At 48.4% G+C, this 22,084-nt stretch overlaps 1 protein-coding gene across 1 annotated transcript in view; it reads left to right on the forward strand.

The window, feature by feature from the left end:
- The window catches only part of LOC139413898 (ankyrin-3-like), a 198,555-nt gene that overhangs the window by 23,813 nt on the left and 152,658 nt on the right, over positions 1-22,084 (forward strand). Inside the window, exons 6-8 of the mRNA XM_071161745.1 lie at positions 10,544-10,642; positions 13,394-13,609; positions 15,831-15,854. Coding sequence (XP_071017846.1) covers positions 10,544-10,642; positions 13,394-13,609; positions 15,831-15,854 — 339 coding nt within the window. The remainder of the gene's footprint in view (positions 1-10,543; positions 10,643-13,393; positions 13,610-15,830; positions 15,855-22,084) is intronic.

Raw genomic sequence — 22,084 nt, forward strand, 5'->3', positions numbered from 1 at the left:
AAAGACCCAGCCATGACCCATCTTCAATGCTTTTACTGAGGGAAGGAGGTTGTTGGCCAAGATCTCGCGATACATGGCCCCATTCATCCTCCCCTCAATACGGTGCAGTTGTCCTGTCCCCTTTGCAGAAAAGCATCCCCAAAGAATGATGTTTTCACCTCCATGCTTCACGGTTGGGATGGTGTTCTTGGGGTTGTACTCATCCTTCTTCTTCCTCCAAACACGGCGAGTGGAGTTTAGACCAAAAGGCTCTACTTTTGTCTCATCAGACCACATGACCTTCTCCCATTCCTCCTCTGGATCATCCAGATGGTCATTGGCAAACTTCAGACGAGCCTGGACATGCGCTGGCTTGAGCATGGGGACCTTGCGTGCGCTGCAGGTTTTTAATCTATGACGGCGTAGTGTGTTACTAATGGTTTTCTTTGAGACTGTGGTCCAGGCTTCCTTCAGGTCATTGACCAGGTCCTGCTGTGTTGTTCTGGGCTGATCCCTCACCTTCCATGATCATTGTAATGCTCCGGGTGTCGTGGGTGTGGAGTCAAACGCAGGAGACAGAGAGTGCAATGCTGTGCTCTTTAATTGCACCAACGCAACAGGGTGCTCGCAATAATAACGGCCCCAAACACGGGGAATAAAAAATGTACAACTGAAAAATGCACGACCAGGAACTAACACGTTCCTCTACTACAGAGCCGAAGGTTACAATGATTAATCCCGCACAACAAACAGGCGGGCCGGCTATCTAAAGAAGCCCAACAAATCATCACAAACAGGTGCTACCAATAAACATACAAGGAGGGGGAGGAAAGACAATCAGTGGCAGCTAATAGGCCGGTGAAGACGACTGCCGAGCGCCACCCGACCGGGAAGGGAAGCCACCCTCGGTCGGACTCGTGACAGTACCCCCCCCCCCCTGACGCGCGGCTCCCGCAGCGCACCGACACCGACCTCGAGGTCGCCCCGGAGGACGAGGTGCAGGGCGATCCGGATGGAGGCGATGGAAATCCCTCAACATGGATGGATCCAAGATGTCCCCCACCGGTACCCTGCACCTCTCCTCCGGACCGTACCACTCCCAGTCCACGAGGTACTGCAGGCCCCTCACCCGGCGTCTTGAGTCCAGAATGGCCCGGATCGTATACGCCGGGGACCCCTCGATGTCCAGAGGGGGGGGGGAGGGACCTCCGGCACCTCACGGGTCCTGCAGGGGACCAAATACCACTGGCCTGAGGACAGACACATGAAACGAGGGGTTAATACGATAATAGGAAGGGAGTTGTAATCGATAACACACCTTGTTTATTCTCTTCAGGACTTTAAAGGGCCCTACACACTGTGGACCCAGCTTCCGGCAGGGCAAGCGGAGGGGTAGGTTTCGGGTCGAGCGCCAGACCCTGTCCCCCGGTACAAACACGGGGGCCTCACTGCGGTGGCGGTCAGCACTCCTCTTCTGCCGTCCACTCGCTTGTTGTAGAGATTCCTGGACGGCCCTCCAGGTCTCCTTGGAGCGCTGTACCCATTCCTCCACCGCAGGAGCCTCGGTCTGGCTCGGATGCCATGGTGCCTGGACTGGCTGGTACCCCAACACACACTGAAAACGGGACACGTTAGTAGAGGAGTGGCGTAGTGAGTTCTGGGCCATTTCCGCCCAGGGAATGTATCGTGCCCACTCCCTTGGCCGATCCTGGCAATATGACCGCAGAAACCTACCCACCTCCTGGTTCACTCTCTCCACCTGCATATTACTCTCGGGGTGATAACCGGAGGTCAGGCTGACAGAGACCCCCAAACGTTCCATGAAGGCCCTCCAGACCCGGGACGTGAATTGGGGGCCCCGATCAGAAACGATGTCCTCCGGCACCCCGTAGTGCCGAAAGACATGGGTGAATAATGCCTCCACAGTCTGTAGGGCTGTAGGGATACCGGGCAACAGGAGGAGACGGCAGGACTTAGAGAACCGATCCACAATCACTAGAACCGTGGTGTTCCCCTGAGACGGCGGAAGATCGGTCAGGAAATCTACGGGTAGATGTGACCATGGCCGTTGTGGAACGGGGAGGGGTTGTAACTTCCCTCTAGGAAGGTGCCTAGGAGCCTTACTCTGGGCGCACACCGAACAGGAGGAGACATAACCCTTAACGTCCTTTGCCAAAGTAGGCCACCAATACCTCCCCCGAAGGCTCCCCACTGTCCTTGTCACCCCAGGGTGACCCGAGGAGGGTAGGACGTGAGCCCACCGAATCAGTTTGTCCCGAACACAAAACGGCACGTACTTACGCCCCGCCGGACACTGAGGAGGCGCGGGTTCCACCCGTAACGCTCGCTCGATGTCCGAGTCCACCTCCCATACCACTGGTGCTACCAGTTTAGAGGCGGGAAGGATGGGAGTAGGTTCGGTGGACCCATCCTCCGTGTCGTAAGCCTTTACGTTCTGGGAGCCTGGTCTATACGACAATGTAAACCGGAACCGGGTGAAGAATATGTCCCACCTTGCCTGACGTGGGTTAAGTCTCCTAGCTGCCCGAATATACTCCAGATTCTGGTGGTCGGTCCAGATGAGAAAGGAGTGCTTAGCTCCCTCAAGCCAGTGTCTCCACACCTTCAGAGCTCTAACCACCGCTAGCAACTCCCGGTCCCCCACATCATAGTTACGCTACGCTGGGCTGAGCTTCCTTGAGAAAAAAGCGCAGGGGCGGAGTTTTGGTGGCGTACCCGAGCGCTGTGATAGCACGGCACCCACCCCAGCCTCGGACGCGTCCACCTCCACTATGAATGCTAGAGAGGGGTCCGGATGCGCCAAAACGAGGGCATCGGTGAACAGCGCCTTCAACTTGTTGAAAGCTCCGTCCGCCTCTGCTGACCACTGCAACCGCACCGGGCCCCCCTTCAGCAGTGAGGTAATGGGAGCCGCTATCTGGCCAAAACCCCGGATAAACCTCCGGTAGTAGTTGGCAAAACCCAAAAACCGCTGCACCTCCTTTACCGTGGTCGGAGTCGGCCAATTACGCACGGCCCTAATGCGGTCGCCCTCCATCACCACCCCCGAGGTGGAAATGCGATAACCCAGAAAGGAGACAGATCTTTTAGAGAACACGCATTTCTCAGCCTTTACGTATAGGTCATGCTCCAGCGGTCTACCAAGCACCTTACGTACCAGAGACACATGCGCGGTGTGAGTGGCCGAGTAGATCAGAATGTCATCGATATAAACCACCACTCCCTGTCCGCACAGGTCCCTGAGAATCTTGTCTACGAAGGATTGGAAGACGGCTGGAGCATTCTTTAACCCATACGGCATGACGAGGTACTCATAGTGGCCTGATGTGGTACTAAATGCGGTTTTCCACTCGTCTCCCTTCCGAATACGCACCAGACTATACGCGCTCCTGAGATCCAGTTTTGTGAAGAACTGCGCTCTGTGAAATGATTCCACCGCCGTAGTGTTGAGAGGTAGAGGGTAACTATACCCCACTGTGATGGTGTTTAGACATCTATAATCAATACACGGACGCAAACCTCCCTCCTTTTTCCTCACAAAAAAGAAACTCGAGGAGACGGGTGAGATGGAGGGCTGAATGTACCCCTGTCCCAGCGACTCCGTGACATATGTCTCCATCGTCAACGTCTCCTCCTGGGACAACGGGTACACGTGACTCTTGGGAAGCGCAGCGTTTACCTGGAGATCTATCGTACAATCCCTTCCCGGTCGATAAGGTGGTAATTTAGTCGCTTTCACTTTACTGCCAAATCGGCATACTCGGGGGGAATGCACACGGTGGAACCCTGGTCTGGACTCTCCACCGACGTGGCACCGATGGAAACTCCCAAACACCTTCCAGAACACTCCTCTGACCACCCCTGGAGAACCCCCTGTCTCCACGAAATTTTAGGATTGTGCCGAGCCAGCCAGGGAATCCCCAGCACCACTGGAAACGCAGGCGAATCAATAATAAAAAGACTGATACGCTCCCTATGATTCCCCTGCGTCACCATGTCCAGTGGGACCGTGGTCTCCCTGACCATCCCTGACCCTAATGGCCGGCTATCTAGGGAGTGCACGGGAAAGCGAGAATCTATCGGCACAAGCGGAACCCCTAACTTAAGGGCGAGTCCGCGATCCATAAAGTTACCAGCTGCGCCTGAATCGACTAGTGCCCTATGCTGGGAAGAGGGAAAAAAGTGAAGGAAAAAAGTTACGACAAACATGTGGCCAACAAGGGGTTCTGGGTGAGTTTGATGCTGACTCACCTGGGGTGATCGAGAAGCGTTCCACCTGCCATCTCTACTCCCAGACGGACCCCCCCAGCACCGATCAGACGTGTGTCCTCTCCGACCACAGTTGGTGCAGGGAAGGCCTCCTTCTCCGGTACCCCTCGGCACAGCCCCTCCCAACTCCATCGGAATGGGAGCGGAGGGGCTGGGTGGTGGAACGCACAGGACCCTCTCCGAACGCCCGCGGGCAGCCAGCAGATTGTCCAGTCGAATGGACATGTCAATCAGCTCATCCAGTGACAGAGCGGTGTCCCGACACGCTAACTCCCTGCGGACGTCCTCCCGGAGACTACACCTGTAGTGGTCAATAAGGGCCCTGTCGTTCCACCCAGATCCTGCTGCCAAGGTCCGGAACTCCAGCGCGTAATCCTGGGCGCGCCTCCTCTCCTGCCTGAGATGAAATAGTCATTCTCCCACCGCTCGGACGTCTGGAGGGTGATCAAACACGGCACGGAAGTGGCGGGAAAACTCTGGGTAGTGCTCCCGCGCTGAGTATGGGCCATTCCAGACTGCATTCGCCCCCTCCAGAGCACGACCCGTGAGGCAGGAGATGAGGACACTCACCCTCTCCGCTCCCGAGGGAGTGGGTCTGACGGTGGCCAGGTATAGCTCCAGCTGAAGCAAAAACCCCTGGCAACCCGCCGCCGCTCCATCATAAGCCCTTGGTAGCGTCAGACGGAGGGTGCTGGAGTCGGGAGATGGGGAGTCCGGAGCCGGGGGTGCCGAAGGTGGAGAGAGGAGACCACTCCTCTCCCATCGGTCCATTCTCTCCATTACTTGATCCATCGCGGATCCGATCCGATGGAGGACGGTGGTGTGGTGGAGAACCCGTTCCTCCATCGATTGTAGAGGGTTGGCTGCTGCTCCTGCTGACTCCATTCAATCTTTAGGTGCGGGATTCTGTAATGCTCCGGGTGTCGTGGGTGTGGAGTCAAACGCAGGAGACAGAGAGTGCAATGCTGTGCTCTTTAATTGCACCAACGCACCACAGGGTGCTCACAATAATAACGGCCCCAGACACGGGGAATGAAAAATGTACAACTGAAAAATGCACGACCAGGAACTAACACGTTCCTCTACTACAGAGCCGAAGGTTACAATGATTAATCCCGCACAACAAACAGGCGGGCCGGCTGTCTAAAGAAGCCCAACTAATCATCACAAACAGGTGCTACCAATCAACATACAAGGAGGGGGAGGAAAGACAATCAGTGGCAGCTAATAGGCCGGTGACGATTACCGCCGAGCGCCACCCGACCGGGAAGGGAAGCCACCCTCGGTCGGACTCAATCATTGATGCCCCACGAGGTGAGATCTTGCATGGAGCCCCAGACCGAGGGTGATTGACCATCATCTTGAACTTCTTCCATTTTCTAATAATTGCGCCAACAGTTGTTGCCTTCTCACCACGCTGCTTGCCTATTGTCCTGTAGCCCATCCCAGCCTTGTGCAGATCTACAATTTTATCCCTGACGTCCTTACATAGCTCGCTGGTCTTGGCAATTGTGGAGAGGTTGGAGTCTGTTTGATTGAGTGTGTGGACAGGTGTCTTTTATACAGGTAACGAGTCCAAACAGGTGCAGTTAATACAGGTAATGAGTGGAGAACAGGAGGGCTTCTTAATGAAAAACGAATATGTCTGTGAGAGCCGGAATTCTTACTGGTTGGTAGATGATCAAATACTTATGTCATGCAATAAAATGCAAATGAATTACTTAAAAATCGGCAGTGTATGAAATACATGTCAAATCAAATCAAATCAAATTTTATTTGTCACATACACATGGTAAGCAGATGTTAATGCGAGTGTAGCGAAATGCTTGTGCTTCTAGTTCCGACAATGCAGTAATAACCAACGAGTAATCTAGCTAACAATTCCAAAACTACTACCTTATACACACAAGTGTAAAGGGATAAAGAATATGTACATAAGATATATGAATGAGTAATGGTACAGAGCGGCATAGGCAAGATGCAGTAGATGGTATCGAGTACAGTATATACATATGAGATGAGTATGTAAACAAAGTGGCATAGTTTAAAGTGGCTAGTGATACATGTATTACATAAAGATGCAGTAGATGATATAGAGTACAGTATATACGTATACATATGAGATAAATAATGTAGGGTATGTAAACATTATATTAAGTAGCATTGTTTAAAGTGGCTAGTGATATATTTTACATCAATTCCCATCAATTCCCATTATTAAAGTGGCTGGAGTTGAGTCAGTGTGTTGGCAGCAGCCACTCGATGTTAGTGGTGGCTGTTTAACAGTCTGATGGCCTTGAGATAGAAGCTGTTTTTCAGTCTCTCGGTCCCCGCTTTGATGCACCTGTACTGACCTCGCCTTCTGGATGATAGCGGGGTGAACAGACAGTGGCTCGGGTGGTTGTTGTCCTTGATGATCTTTATGGCCTTCCTGTGACATTGAGTGGTGTAGGTGTCCTGGAGGGCAGGTAGTTTGCCCCCAGTGATGCGTTGTGCAGACCTCACTACCCTCTGGAGAGCCTTACGGTTGTGGGCGGAGCAGCCCGACAGGATGCTCTCGATTGTGCATCTGTAGAAGTCTGTGAGTGCTTTTGGTGACAAGCCAAATTTCTTCAGCCTCCTGAGGTTGAAGAGGCGCTGCTGCGCCTTCTTCACGATGCTGTCTGTGTGGGTGGACCAATTCAGTTTGTCTGTGATGTGTACGCCAAGGAACTTAAAACTTACTACCCTCTCCACTACTGTTCCATCGATGTGGATAGGGGGGTGTTCCCTCTGCTGTTTCCTGAAGTCCACAATCATCTCCTTAGTTTTGTTGACGTTGAGTGTGAGGTTATTTTCCTGACACCACACTCCGAGGGCCCTCACTTCCTCCCTGTAGGCCGTCTCGTCGTTGTTGGTAATCAAGCCTACCACTGTTGTGTCGTCCGCAACCTTGATGATTGAGTTGGAGGCGTGCGTGGCCACGCAGTCGTGGGTGAACAGGGAGTACAGGAGAGGGCTCAGAACGCACCCTTGTGGGGCCCCAGTGTTGAGGATCAGCGGGGTGGAGATGTTGTTACCTACCCTCACCACCTGGGTGCGGCCCGTCAGGAAGTCCAGTACCCAGTTGCACAGGGCGGGGTCGAGACCCAGGGTCTCGAGCTTGATGACGAGTTTGGAGGGTACTATGGTGTTAAATGCTGAGCTGTAGTCGATGAACAGCATTCTCACATAGGTATTCCTCTTGTCCAGATGGGTTAGGGCAGTGTGCAGTGTGGTTGAGATTGCATCGTCTGTGGACCTATTTGGGCGTTAAGCAAATTGGAATGGGTCTAGGGTGTCAGGTAGGGTGGAGGTGATATGGTCCTTGACTAGTCTCTCAAAGCACTTCATGATGACGGAGGTGAGTGCTATGGGGCGATAGTCGTTTAACTCAGTTACCTTAGCTTTCTTGGGAACAGGAACAGTGGTGGCCCTCTTGAAGCATGTGGGAACAGCAGACTGAGATAGGGATCGATTGAATATGTCCTTAAACACACCAGCCAGCTGGTCTGCGCATGCTCTGAGGGCGCGGCTGGGGATGCCGTCTGGGCCTGCAGCCTTGCGAGGGTTAACACGTTTAAATGTTTTACTCACCTCGGCTGCAGTGAAGGAGAGTCCACATGTTTTGGTTGCGGGCCGTGTCAGTGGCACTGTATTGTCCTCAAAGCGGGCAAAAAAAGTTATTTAGTCTGCCTGGGAGCAAGGCATCCTGGTCCGTGACTGGGCTGGTTTTCTTTTTGTAATCCGTGATCCGCTTAGCTTGTTTGATTGCCTTGCGGAGGGAATAGCTACACTGTTTGTATTCGGTCATGTTTCCGGTCACCTTGCCCTGATTAAAAGCAGTGGTTTGCGCTTTCAGTTTCACGCGAATGCTGCCATCAATCCACGGTTTCTGGTTTGGGAATGTTTAATCGTTGCTATGGGAACGACATCTTCAACGCACGCTCTAATGACCTCGCTCACCAAATCAGCGTATTCGTCAATGTTGTTGTCTGACGCAATACGAAACATTTCCCAGTCCACGTGATGGAAGCAGTCTTGGAGCGTGGAATCAGATTGGTCGGACCAGCTTTGAACAGACCTCAGCGTGGGAGTTTCTTGTTTTAGCTTCTGTCTGTAGGCAGGGAGCAACAAAATGGAGTCGTGGTCAGCTTTTCCGAATGGAGTGCGGGGGAGGGCCTTATATGCATCGCGGAAGTTAGAATAGCAATGATCCAAGGTTTTACCAGCCCTGGTTGCGCAATCGATATGCTGGTACAATTTAGGGAGTCTTGTTTTCAGATTAACCTTGTTAAAATCCCCAGCTACAATGAATGCAGCCTCAGGATATATGGATTCCAGTTTTCAAAGAGTCAAATAAAGTTCGTTCAGAGCCATCGATGTGTCTGCTTGCGGGGGAATATATACGGCTGTGATTATAATCGAAGAGAATTCCCTTGGTAGATAATGCGGTCGACATTTGATTGTGAGGAATTCTAAATCAGGTGAACAGAAGGACTTGAGTTCCTGTATGTTGTTATGATCACACCACGTCTCGTTAACCATAAAGCATACGCCCCCGCCCCTCTTCTTACCAGAAAGATGTTTGTTTCTGTCGGCGCGATTCGTGGAGAAACCAGCTGGCTGCACCGACTCCGATAGCGTCTCTCGAGTGAGCCATGTTTCCGTGAAGCAAAGAACGTTACAGTCCCTGATGTCCCTCCGGAATGCTACCCTTGCTCGGATTTCATCAACCTTGTTGTCAAGAGACTGGACATTGGCGAGTAGTATGCTAGGGAGTGGCGCACGATGTGCCCGTCTCCGGAGCCTGACCAGAAGACCGCTTCGTTTGCCTCTTTTACAACGTCGTTGTTTTGGGTCGCAGGCTGGGATCTATTCCGTTGTCCTGGGTGAAAGGCAGAACACAGGATCCGCTCCGGGTAAGTCATATTCTTGGTCGTACTGATGTTGAGTTGACGCTGCTCTTATATTCAGTAGTTCTTCTCGACTGTATGTAAGGAATCCTAAGATGACCTGGGGTACCAATGTAAGAAATAACACGTAAAAAACAAAAAACTGCATAGTTTCCTAGGAATGCGAAGCGAGGCGGCCATCTCTGTCGGCGCCGGACTTTTCTGACAACTGTAACGACATCTAATCTCCCCACTGTATATCCATCCTACCCAGCATTTCTAAAATCTTCGATAGCCAAGTTAATTAACAGATCACCGACCATTTCGATAATAATAATAATAATAATGGCTGTATTGTCTGTATTACTATAATACTGTACTGTTGTAATGGCTGTGCTGTCTGTATTACTATAATAATGTACTGTGATAATGGCTGTATTGTCTGTATTACTATAATAATGTACTGTTATAGTTTGTATTTTTTATTTTTTTATTTCACCTTTATTTAACCAGGTTGGCCAGGTCGCAACTGCAGTACTGTTGTAATGGCTGTGTTGTCTGTATTACTATAATAATGTACTGTGATAATGGCTGTATTGTGTCTGTATTACTATAATAATGTACTGTGATAATGGCTGTGTTGTTTGTATTACTATAATAATGTACTGTGATAATGGCTGTGTTGTCTGTATTACTATAATAATGTACTGTGATAATGGCTGTATTGTCTGTATTACTATAATAATGTACAGTAGTAATGGCTGTGTTGTCTGTATTACTATAATAATGTACTGTAGTAATGGCTGTGTTGTCTGTATTACTATAATAATGTACTGTGATAATGGCTGTATTGTGTCTGTATTACTATAATAATGTACTGTTGTAATGGCTGTGTTGTCTGTATTACTATAATAATGTACTGTTGTAATGGCTGTGTTGTCTGTATTACTATAATAATGTACTGTGATAATGGCTGTATTGTGTCTGTATTACTATAATAATGTACTGTGATAATGGCTGTGTTGTCTGTATTACTATAATAATGTACTGTGATAATGGCTGTGTTGTCTGTATTACTATAATAATGTACTGTAGTAATGGCTGTGTTGTCTGTATTACTATAATAATGTACTGTGATAATGGCTGTGTTGTCTGTATTACTATAATAATGTACAGTAGTAATGGCTGTGTTGTCTGTATTACTATAATAATGTACAGTAGTAATGGCTGTGTTGTCTGTATTACTATAATAATGTACTGTAGTAATGGCTATGTCGTCTGTATTACTATAATAATGTACTGTTGTAATGGCTGTGTTGTCTGTATTACTGACTAATCAGTATGTCTTGTGTCTCCTGTAGAATGGCTTCACTCCTCTGTACATGGCTGCTCAGGAGAATCATCAGAAGGTGGTCAGATACCTGCTGGACCATGGCTCCACACAGGGCATCGCTACAGAGGTCAGTATTCTAGACCGACCCTATAACCCTTCTACTCTTCATACTAACTCACTACACAGGGCATGGGGGCTGTATAATAGTGGTATTAAACTATGGTACTGTATAATAGTGGTATTAAACCATGGTACTATATAATAGTGGTATTAAACCATGGGGCTGTATAATAGTGATATTAAACCATGGTACTATATAATAGTGATTTTAAGCCATGGTACTAGAGAGGGCAGGAGAGGCAACTGAAACAGTGAAGGAACAAGGATGTCAGTCACTCAATCTGTAAAGTGTAGTTCCCATGTTTCATGAGCTGAAATGAAAAATCCCACAAATGTTCCATACGTGCTGAGTGTTTCTGTCTGTAATGAAGCCCTTTTGTGGGGAAAAACTCATTCTGATTGTTTGGGCCTGTCTCCCCAGTGGCTGGGCCTGTCTCCCCAGTGGGTGGGCCTGTCTCCCCGATGGGTGGGCCTGTCTCCGCAGTGGGTAGGCCTGTCTCCCCGGTGGGTGGGCCTGTCTCCCCAGTGGGTGGGCCTGTCTCCCCGGTGGGTGGGCCTGTCTCCCCGGTGGGTGGGCCTGTCTCCGCAGTGGGTGGGCCTGGCTGCCAAGTGGCTGCACCCCTGCTCAGTCATGTGACATCCATAGATTTGGGCCTAGTGAATTTACTTCAATTGGCTGATTTCCTCATATGATCTGTCACTCAGTAAAATGGTAGACATTGTTGCATGTTGCGGTTCTATTTTTGTTCAGTGTAATATTGTTAGGATACTGCACAGCAACAGCCCCTGATGACAACGCCCCTCACTGCTGCTAGTGTTCTGGTAGTCTTATAAGAGGTAGTACCGTACAGTGTTGGGGTCAGAGGTCAGGGTTAGTATTGCAGTATGGTATAGTATATATAGTGACTGTTATCTCTACTGTAGGATGGCTTCACCCCCTGGCGGTGTTGTTGCAGTATGGTATAGTATATATATAGTGACTGTTATCTCTACTGTAGGATGGCTTCACCCCCTGGCGGTGTTGTTGCAGTATGGTATAGTATATATAGTGACTGTTATCTCTCCTGTAGGATGGCTTCACGCCCCTGGCGGTGTTGTTGCAGTATGGTATAGTATATATAGTGACTGTTATCTCTACTGTAGGATGGCTTCACCCCCTGGCGGTGTTGTTGCAGTATGGTATAGTATATATAGTGACTGTTATCTCTACTGTAGGATGGCTTCACCCCCTGGCGGTGGCGTTGCAGTATGGTATAGTATATATAGTGACTGTTATCTCTCCTGTAGGATGGCTTCACGCCCCTGGCGGTGTGGCTTCACCCCCTGGCGGTGGTGTTGCAGTATGGTATAGTATATATAGTGACTGTTATCTCTACTGTAGGATGGCTTCACCCCCTGGCGGTGTTGTTGCAGTATGGTATAGTATATATATAGTGACTGTTATCTGTACTGTAGGATGGCATCACCCCCTGGCGGTGTTGTTGCAGTATGGTATAGTATATATAGTGACTGTTATCTCTACTGTAGGATGCCTTCACGCCCCTGGCGGTGTTGTTGCAGTATGATATAGTATATATAGTGACTGTTATCTCTACTGTAGGATGGCTTCACCCCCTGGCGGTGTTGTTGCAGTATGGTATAGTATATATAGTGACTGTTATCTCTACTGTAGGATGGCTTCACCCCCTGGCGGTGGTGTTGCAGTATGGTATAGTATATATAGTGACTGTTATCTCTACTGTAGGATGGCTTCACCCCCTGGCGGTGGTGTTGCAGTATGGTATAGTATATATAGTGACTGTTATCTCTCCTGTAAGATGGCTTCACCCCCTGGCAGTGGTGTTGCAGTATGGTATAGTATATATAGTGACTGTTATCTCTACTGTAGGATGGCTTCACCCCCTGGCGGTGTTGTTGCAGTATGGTATAGTATATATATAGTGACTGTTATCTGTACTGTAGGATGGCATCACCCCCTGGCGGTGTTGTTGCAGTATGGTATAGTATATATAGTGACTGTTATCTCTACTGTAGGATGCCTTCACGCCCCTGGCGGTGTTGTTGCAGTATGGTATAGTATATATAGTGACTGTTATCTCTACTGTAGGATGGCTTCACCCCCTGGCGGTGGTGTTGCAGTATGGTATAGTATATATAGTGACTGTTATCTCTACTGTAGGATGGCTTCACCCCCTGGCGGTGGTGTTGCAGTATGGTATAGTATATATAGTGACTGTTATCTCTACTGTAGGATGGCTTCACCCCCTGGCGGTGGTGTTGCAGTATGGTATAGTATATATAGTGACTGTTATCTCTCCTGTAGGATGGCTTCACGCCCCTGGCGGTGTTGTTGCAGTATGGTATAGAATATATAGTGACTGTTATCTCTCCTGTAGGATGGCTTCACGCCCCTGGCGGTGTTGTTGCAGTATGGTATAGTATATATAGTGACTGTTATCTCTCCTGTAGGATGGCTTCACCCCCTGGCAGTGGTGTTGCAGTATGGTATAGTATATATAGTGACTGTTATCTCTACTGTAGGATGGCTTCACGCCCCTGGCGGTGTTGTTGCAGTATGGTATAGTATATATAGTGACTGTTATCTCTACTGTAGGATGGCTTCACCCCCTGGCGGTGTTGTTGCAGTATGGTATAGTATATATAGTGACTGTTATCTCTACTGTAGGATGGCTTCACCCCCTGGCGGTGGTGTTGCAGTATGGTATAGTATATATAGTGACTGTTATCTCTACTGTAGGATGGCTTCACGCCCCTGGCGGTGGTGTTGCAGTATGGTTTAGTATATATAGTGGCGTTGCAGCAGGGACATGAACAGGTGGTCTCTCTGCTCCTGGAGAATGACACTAAAGGAAAGGTTCGGCTCCCGGCGCTCCACATCGCCGCGCGGAAGGACGACACCAAGGCTGCTGCCCTGCTGCTCCAGATCGACCACAACGCAGATGTCGAGTCCAAGGTACCACACAGACAGCGCACCAATCACTAGTCCTTTATCTGCACTCTGACCACAGGGCTATCCTAGGAATCAGGTTTAAGGAGTTAGCCAGGTAACTCAGAACTAACCTGCTCCAGGGCAGGCTAACTCAGGGCTAACCTGCTCCAGGGCAGGCTAACTCAGGGCTAACTCCACTATCCTGCATTCAGAACTAACCTGCTCCAGGGCAGGCTAACTCAGGGCTAACTCCACTATCCTGCATTCAGAACTAACCTGCTCCAGGGCAGGCTAACTCAGGGCTAACTCCATTATCATGCATTCAGAACTAACCTGCTCCAGGGCAGGCTAACTCAGGGCTAACCTGCTCCAGGGCAGGCTAACTCAAGGCTAACTCCACTATCATGCATTCAGAACTAACCTGCTCCAGGGCAGGCTAACTCAGGGCTAACCTGCTCCAGGGCAGGCTAACTCAGGGCTAACTCCACTATCTTGCATTCAGAACTAACCTGCTCCAGGGCAGGCTAACTCAGGGCTAACTCCACTATCCTGCATTCAGAACTAACCTGCTCCAGGGCAGGCTAACTCAGGGCTAACTCCACTATCCTGCATTCAGAACTAACCTGCTCCAGGGCAGGCTAACTCCACTATCCTGCATTCAGAACTAACCTGCTCCAGGGCAGACTAACTCAGGGCTAACTCCACTATCCTGCATTCAGAACTAACCTGCTCCAGGGCAGGCGTACTCAGGGCTAACTCCACTATCCTGCATTCAGAACTAACCTGCTCCAGGGCAGGCTAACTCAGTGCTAACTCCACTATCCTGCATTCAGAACTAACCTTCTCCAGGGCAGGCTAACTCAGGGCTAACCTGCTCCAGGGAAGGCTAACTCAGGGCTAACTCCACTATCCTGCATTCAGAACTAACCTGCTCCAGGGCAGGCTAACTTAGGGCTAGCTCCATTTATCCTGAATGAAGTGTCTGAGCTAAATCAGATTCCCTCCTTCTCGCAAAGATTGCGTCATCATCCCCTTCATTTGAGGAAGAAAACAATATAAAATCAATCAAATGTATTTATAAAGCCCTTCTTACATCGGCTGATATTTCAAAGTGCTGTACAGAAACCCAGCCTAAAACCCCAAACAGGAAGCAATGCAGATGTAGAAGCACGGTGGCTAGGAAAAACACCCTAGAAAGGCCAAAACCTAGGAAGAAACCTAGAGTGGAACCAGGCTATGAGGGGTGGCCAGTACTCTTCTGGCTGTGCCGGGTGGAGATTATAACAGCACATGGCCAAGATGTTCAAATGTTCATAGATGACCAGCAGGGTCAGATAATAATAATCACAGTGGTTGTAGAGGGTGCAACAGGTCAGCACCTCAGGAGTCTCTTCTGAAAGCCTATTTCACACCATAGAATGAAAACGTGTCACTCACCCATGGATTGATGTTTCAGCATCGTCTCAATGAAGAGTTCTGCGTTCGACTCTCCATGTGTGACATGCACACGTAGTTAGTTACAAGCCTGAAGAGTTCTGCGTTCGACTCTCCATGTGTGACATGCACACGTAGTTAGTTACAAGCCTGAAGAGTTCTGCATTCGACTCTCCATGTGTGACATGCACACGTAGTTAGTTACAAGCCTGAAGAGTTCTGCATTCGACTCTCCATGTGTGACATGCACACGTAGTTACAAGCCTGAAGAGTTCTGCATTCGACTCTCCATGTGTGACATGCACACGTAGTTACAAGCCTGAAGAGTTCTGCATTCGACTCTCCATGTGTGACATGCACACGTAGTTACAAGTCTGCTACAGTTAGCAGCAGGCGGACAAGCAATATCCACCGTCGAAGCCCGACCTAGAATGTGAAGCTAACTGAAGCTGGTTAGCTTTAGAAAACCCTGAGTAGATATAGCTTTCTTCATAGGATACCACCTCACTGTGGTTGTTGTAGATGTAGTTATTGTGAACTTGAAGGTGCAGAGTTCTGATGTTACTGTTATAGTATAATTTGACTCTGTAGATGTTCTATAATATCAGTATGCTGACAAAAGTAGTACCCTGTGTTACTGTGTTCATGTCTGTGGTGTTAATGTTGTGTACCTGACTGTTATCCTGACTGTTATGTTGTTATCATGACTCTTCCCACCATCGTACAGCATGGTGCCGCCATAGTGTCGTTGTGATGCACTAACCTCCCATTCTCTCCTCTCTTCACCTCTCGCTGGTGTTGCTCTCCCTAGATGATGGTGAATAGGACCACAGAGGTATATTTGGATCTCCTCTACACACTCAACACTCACAGCCCACCACCTCACACCCTGCTGCTAACTGCTGCTGCCTCATCTCTCCTCCCTGTTCCTGCATTGCTTCTTCTGTTATTTTATTTACTGTCTGTCTTGATGCTTTCCAGAAGGGACTAGAAAGTAGCATGACCTCTGACCTCAATGTACTGACAACATGGACTGAGGGTCTCTACAGCTGAGGGGCTGGCTTCCTTTATCCAGTCTCATAAAACCCTTAAGAACTTGGTTAGCATGATGTTAGAGTTGGTTAACACTTGAAGCGCCAATGGCCACTGACATTTAATTTTGTCAATAAAAGATATCCCCCGCTCCAAAAATAGCAACATCAAATAAAATGTTACATGTCACATACACGTGTTTAGCAGATGTTCTGGCGGGTGTAGCGTAATGCTTGTGTTTCTAGCTCCAACAGTGCAGTAATATCTAACAAGTAATATCTAACAATACACACAATCTATAGTAAAGGAATGGAATTAAGAATATTTACATATTTGGACGAGCAATGTCAGAGCTGCATAGACTAAGATACAGTAGAATAGGATAGAATACAGTATATACATATGAGATGAGTAATGCAACATATGTAAACATTATTAAAGTGACTAGTGTTCCGTGATTTCTAGTCTATGTATATAGGCAGCAGCCTCTAATGTGATGGCCTTGAGATAGAAGCTGTTTTGTTAGTTTTTTCGGTCTCAGCTTTGATGCACCTGTACTGACCTCGCCTTCTGGATGATAGCAGGGTGAACAGGCAGTGGCTCAGGTGGTTGTTGTCCTTGATGATCTTTTTGGCCTTCCTGTGACATCAGGTGCTGTAGGTGTCCTGGAGGGCAGGTATCTTGCCCCCGGTGATGCGCTGGGAAGGCCGCACCACCCTCTGGAGAGCCCTGTGGTTGCAGGCAGTGCAGTTGCCATACCAGGCGGTGATACAGCCTGACAGGATGCTCTCAATTGTGCATCTGTAAAATTTTGTGAGGATTTTAGGTGCCAAGCCACATTTCTTCAGCCTCCAGAAGTTGAAGAGGCGCTGTTGCGCCTTCTTCACCATACTGTCTGTGTGGGTAGACCATTTCAGTTTGTCAGTGATGTGTACGCCGAGGAACTTAAAACTTTCCACCTTGTCCACTGCAATCCATCGATGTGGATAGGGGGCTGCTCCCTCTGCTGTTTCCTGAAGTCCATGATCAGCCGCTTTGTTTTGTGGATGTTTGGTGGGAGGTTGTTTTCCTGACACCACACTCCGAGTGAACTCACCTCCTCTCTGTAGGCTGTCTTGTCATTGTTGGTAATCAGGCCTACTTCTGTTGTGTCGTCTGCAAACTTGATGATTGAGTTGGAGGCGTGCGTGGCCACGCAGTCATGGGTGAACAGGGAGTACAGGTGGGGATTGAGCATGCATACTTTTGTGGGGCCCCTGTGTTGAGGATCAGCGATGAGGAGGTGTTGTTTCCTACATTCACCAGCTGGGGGCAGCCTGTCAGTAAGTCCAGGACCCAGTTGCACAGGGCAGGGTTCAGACCCAGGGCCTTGAGCTTAATGATGAACTTGGAGGGTACTATGGTGTTGAATGCTGAGCTGTAGTCAATGAACAGCATTCTTACATAGATATTCCTCTTGTCCAGATGGGATAGGGCAGTGTGCAGTGTGGTGGCGATTGGATCGTCTTTGGATCTATTGGGGCGGTAAGCAAATTGAAGTGGGTCTAGGGTGTCAGGTAAGGTAAAGGTGATATGATCCTTGACTTATCTCTCAAATCACTTCATGATGACAGAAGGTGGTGGACATCTTGAAGCATGTGGGGACAACAGACTGGGATACGGAGAGATTGAATATGCCCGTAAACACTCCAGCCAGCTGGTCTGCACATGCTTTGAGGACGCGGCTATGGATGCCGTCTGGGCCGGCAGCCATGCGAGTGTTAACACGCTTAAACGTCTTACTCATGTAGGCCACGGAGAATGAGAGCCCACAGTTCTTTGTAGTGGGCCGTGTCAGTGGCACTGTGTTATCCTCAAAGCGGGCGAAGAAGGTGTTTAGCTTGTCCCGGAAGCAAGACATCAGTGTCCGCGATGTGTCTGGTTTTCCCGTGATTGTCTGTAGACCCTGCCACATACGTCTCGTGTCTGAGCCGTTGAAATGAGACTCCACTTTGTCTCTATACTGACGTTTTGCCTGTTTGATTGCCTTACGGTGGAAATAACTACACTGTTTCTATATTCCCAGGCACCTTGTCATGGTTAAATGCGATGGTTCGCGCTTTCAGTTTTGCGCAAATGCTGCCATATATCCACGGTTTCTGGTTAAGCTAGGTTTTAATAGTCACAGTGGGTAGAACATCTCCTATACACTTCCTGATAAACTCAGTCACCGTATCAGTTTATTATTCTATGTTGTTCTTGGAAACTACCTGAACATATCCCAGTACGCGTGATCAAAACAATCTTGAAGCGTGGATTACAATTGGTCAGACCAGCGTTGAAAAGTCCTTAGTATGGGTACTTCCTGTTTGTGTTTCTGCCTATAGGAAGGGAGCAACAAAATGGAGTCGTAATCAGATTTGCTGAAGGGAAGGCCGGGAGCGCCTTGTAGGCATCCCGGAAGTTGGAGTAGCAGTGGTCGAGTGTTTTAGCAGAGGGACTACAGTCAATGTGTTGATAGAATTTTGGTAACGTTTTCCTCAAATTTTCTTTGTTAAAATCCCCAGCCACAATAAATGCAGCCTCAGGATATGTGGTTTCCAGTATTCATAAAGTCCAGTGAAGTTCTTTGAGGGCCGTCGTGGTATCGGCTTGAGGGGAATATACACAGCTGTGACTATAACCAAAGAGAATTCTCTTGGGAGGTAATACGGTCGGCATTTGATTGTGAGATATTCTAGGTTGGGTGAACAAAAGGACTTGAGTTCCTGTATGTTATCACAATTACACTATGGTTATTTAATCATGAAACATACACCCCCGCCCTTCTTCCCGGAGAGATATTTAGTCCTGTCTGTGCGATGAACTGAGAACCCAACTGGCTGAACGGACTCAGACATTATATCCTGTTTCCGTGAAAGAGTACGTTACAATCCCTGATGTCTCTCTGGAAGGAAATCCTCTCCCTGAGCTCATCAACTTTACTATTCAGAGACTGAACACTAGTGAGTAACATACTCTGAAGCAGTGTGCACGGCTACCTGAGTCGGCTACCTGAGTCGCACTCCGAGTACCTCTTTTCCGCCGGCGGTGTTTTGGAACAGCCTCTGTAATCAGTTCAATTGCCCTGGAGGGTATGATCAAAGGATCCGATCCCGGAAAGTCGTATTCTTGGTTGTAATGCTGGTAATGCTAGTGCTTTACCGCCGCTCTGATATCCAAAAGTTATTCCCGGCAGTATGTAATAACACCAAACATTTCCTGGGCTAATAATGTAAGAAATAACACATCAAAAAACTAAATTCTGCAAAGTTTCCTAAGAGCTAGAGCACGGCAGCCCTGTCCGTTGGCCATCCTGCTCCTTCCCTGACTGTTCCTAAATGTTTTTATATAAAAAAAAATATTTATCAGAATTTTGAAATCACAAACAGAGAAGTATTTAAAGCCTTCTTACCTGTTTAATTCACACCTATTTCTAACTTAATCCTCCAAGGATAATGGAGGCCAGTGTGTTCTTGGGGACCTTCAATCCTGCTGACATTTTTTGGTACCCTTACCCAGATCTGTGCCTCGACACAAGCCTGTCTAGGCACTCTACGTACAGTTGGTTAACATGATGTTAGAATTGGTTAGCATGATGTTAGAGTTGGCTAACATAATGTTAGAGTCGGTTAGAGTTGGTTAGCATGATGTTAGTCAGTTAGAGTTGGTTAGCATGATGTTAGAGTTGAATAGAGTTGGTTAACATGATGTTAGAGTTGGTTAGCAGGATGTTAGAGCTGGTTAGCATTATGTTAGAGCTGGTTAGCATGATGTTAGAGCTGGTTAGTATGATGTTAGTGTTGGTTAGAGTTTGTTAGTATGATGTTAGAGTTGGTTAGCATAATGTTAGAGCTGGTTAGCATGATGTTAGCGCTGGTTAGAGTTGGTTAGCATGATGTTAGAGTTGGTTAGCGTAATGTTAGAGTTAGTTAGAGCTGGTTAACATGATGTTAGAGTTGGTTAACATGATGTTAGAGCTGGTTAACATGATGTTAGAGTTGGTTAGCATGATGTTAGATTTGGTTAGCATGATGTTAGATTTGGTTAACATGATGTTAGAGTTGGTTAGCATGATGTTAGAGTTGGTTAGCCATGATGTTAGCAAAAAAACTGAGCTTCCGGCGCCGACAGAGATGGCCGCCTCGCTTCGCGTTCCTAGGAAACTATGCAGTGTTTTGTTTTTTTACGTGTTATTTCTTACATTAGTACCCCAGGTCATCTTAGGTTTCATTACATACAGTCGAGAAGAACTACTGAATATAAGATCAGCGTCAACTCACCATCAGTACGACCAAGAATATGTTTTTCGCGACGCGGATCCTGTGTTCTGCCTTTCACCCAGGACAACGGAATGGATCCCATGCAGCGACCCAAAAAAACGACTCAGAAAAAGAGGGAAACGAGGCGGTCTTCTGGTCAGACTCCGGAGACGGGCACATCGTGCACCACTCCCTAGCATCCTTCTCGCCAATGTCCAGTCTCTTGACAACAAGGTTGATGAAATCCGAGCAAGGGTAGCATTCCAGAGGGACATCAGAGACTGTAACGTTCTTTGCTTCACGGAAACATGGCTCACTGGAGAGACGCTATCGGGGGCGGTGCAGCCAGCGGGTTTCTCCACGCATCGCGCCGACAGAAACAAACATCTTTCTGGTAAGAAGAGGGGCGGGGGCGTATGCCTTATGGCTAACGAGACATGGTGTGATGAAAGAAACATACAGGAAATCCTTCTGTTCACCTGATTTAGAATTCCTCACAATCAAATGTAGACCGCATTATCTACCAAGAGAATTCTCTTCGATTATAATCACAGCCGTATATATCCCCCCCCAAGCAGACACATCGATGGTTCTGAACGAACTTTATTTGACTCTTTGCAAACTGGAATCCATTTATCCGGAGGCTGCATTCATTGTTGCTGGGGATTTTAACAAGGCTAATCTGAAAACAAGACTCCCTAAATTTTATCAGCATATCGATTGCGCAACCAGGGGTGGAAAAACCTTGGATCATTGTTACTCTAACTTCCGCGACGCATATAAGGCCCTGCCCCGCCCTCCTTTCGGAAAAGCTGACCACGACTCCATTTTGTTGATCCCTGCCTACAGACAGAAACTAAAACAAGAGGCTCCCACGCTGAGGTCTGTCCAACGCTGGTCCGACCAAGCTGACTCCACACTCCAAGACTGCTTCCATCACGTGGACTGGGACATGTTTCGTATTGCGTCAGATAACAATATTGACGAATACGCTGATTCGGTGTGCGAGTTCATTAGAACGTGCTTTGAAGATGTCGTTCCCATAGCAACGATTAAAACATTCCCTAACCAGAAACCGTGGATTGATGGCAGCATTCACGTGAAACTGAAAGCGCGAACCACTGCTTTTAATCAGGGCAAGGTGACTGGTAACATGACCGAATACAAACAGTGCAGCTTTTCCCTCCGCAAGGCTATCAAACAAGCTAAGCGTCAGTACAGAGACAAAGTAGAATCTCAATTCAACGGCTCAGACACAAGAGGCATGTGGCAGGGTCTACAGTCAATCACGGACTACAAGAAGAAATCCAGCCCAGTCACGGACCAGGACGTCCTGCTCCCAGGCAGACTAAATAACTTTTTTGCCCGCTTTGAGGACAATACAGTGCCACTGACACGGGCGGCAACGAAAACATGCAGACTCTCCTTCACTGCAGCCGAGGTGAGTAAGACATTTAAACATGTTAACCCTCGCAAGGCTGCAGGCCCAGACGGCATCCCCAGCCGCGCCCTCAGAGCATGCGCAGACCAGCTGGCCGGTGTGTTTACGGACATATTCAATCAATCCCTATACCAGTCTGCTGTTCCCACATGCTTCAAGAGGGCCACCATTGTTCCTGTTCCCAAGAAAGCTAAGGTAACTGAGCTAAACGACTACCGCCCCGTAGCACTCACTTCCGTCATCATGAAGTGCTTTGAGAGACTAGTCAAGGACCATATCATCTCCACCCTACCCGACACCCTAGACCCACTC

This window comes from Oncorhynchus clarkii, chromosome 1 (genome assembly GCF_045791955.1).
Source record: "Oncorhynchus clarkii lewisi isolate Uvic-CL-2024 chromosome 1, UVic_Ocla_1.0, whole genome shotgun sequence".
In the NCBI taxonomy this organism is placed as follows: Eukaryota; Metazoa; Chordata; class Actinopteri; order Salmoniformes; family Salmonidae; genus Oncorhynchus; species Oncorhynchus clarkii.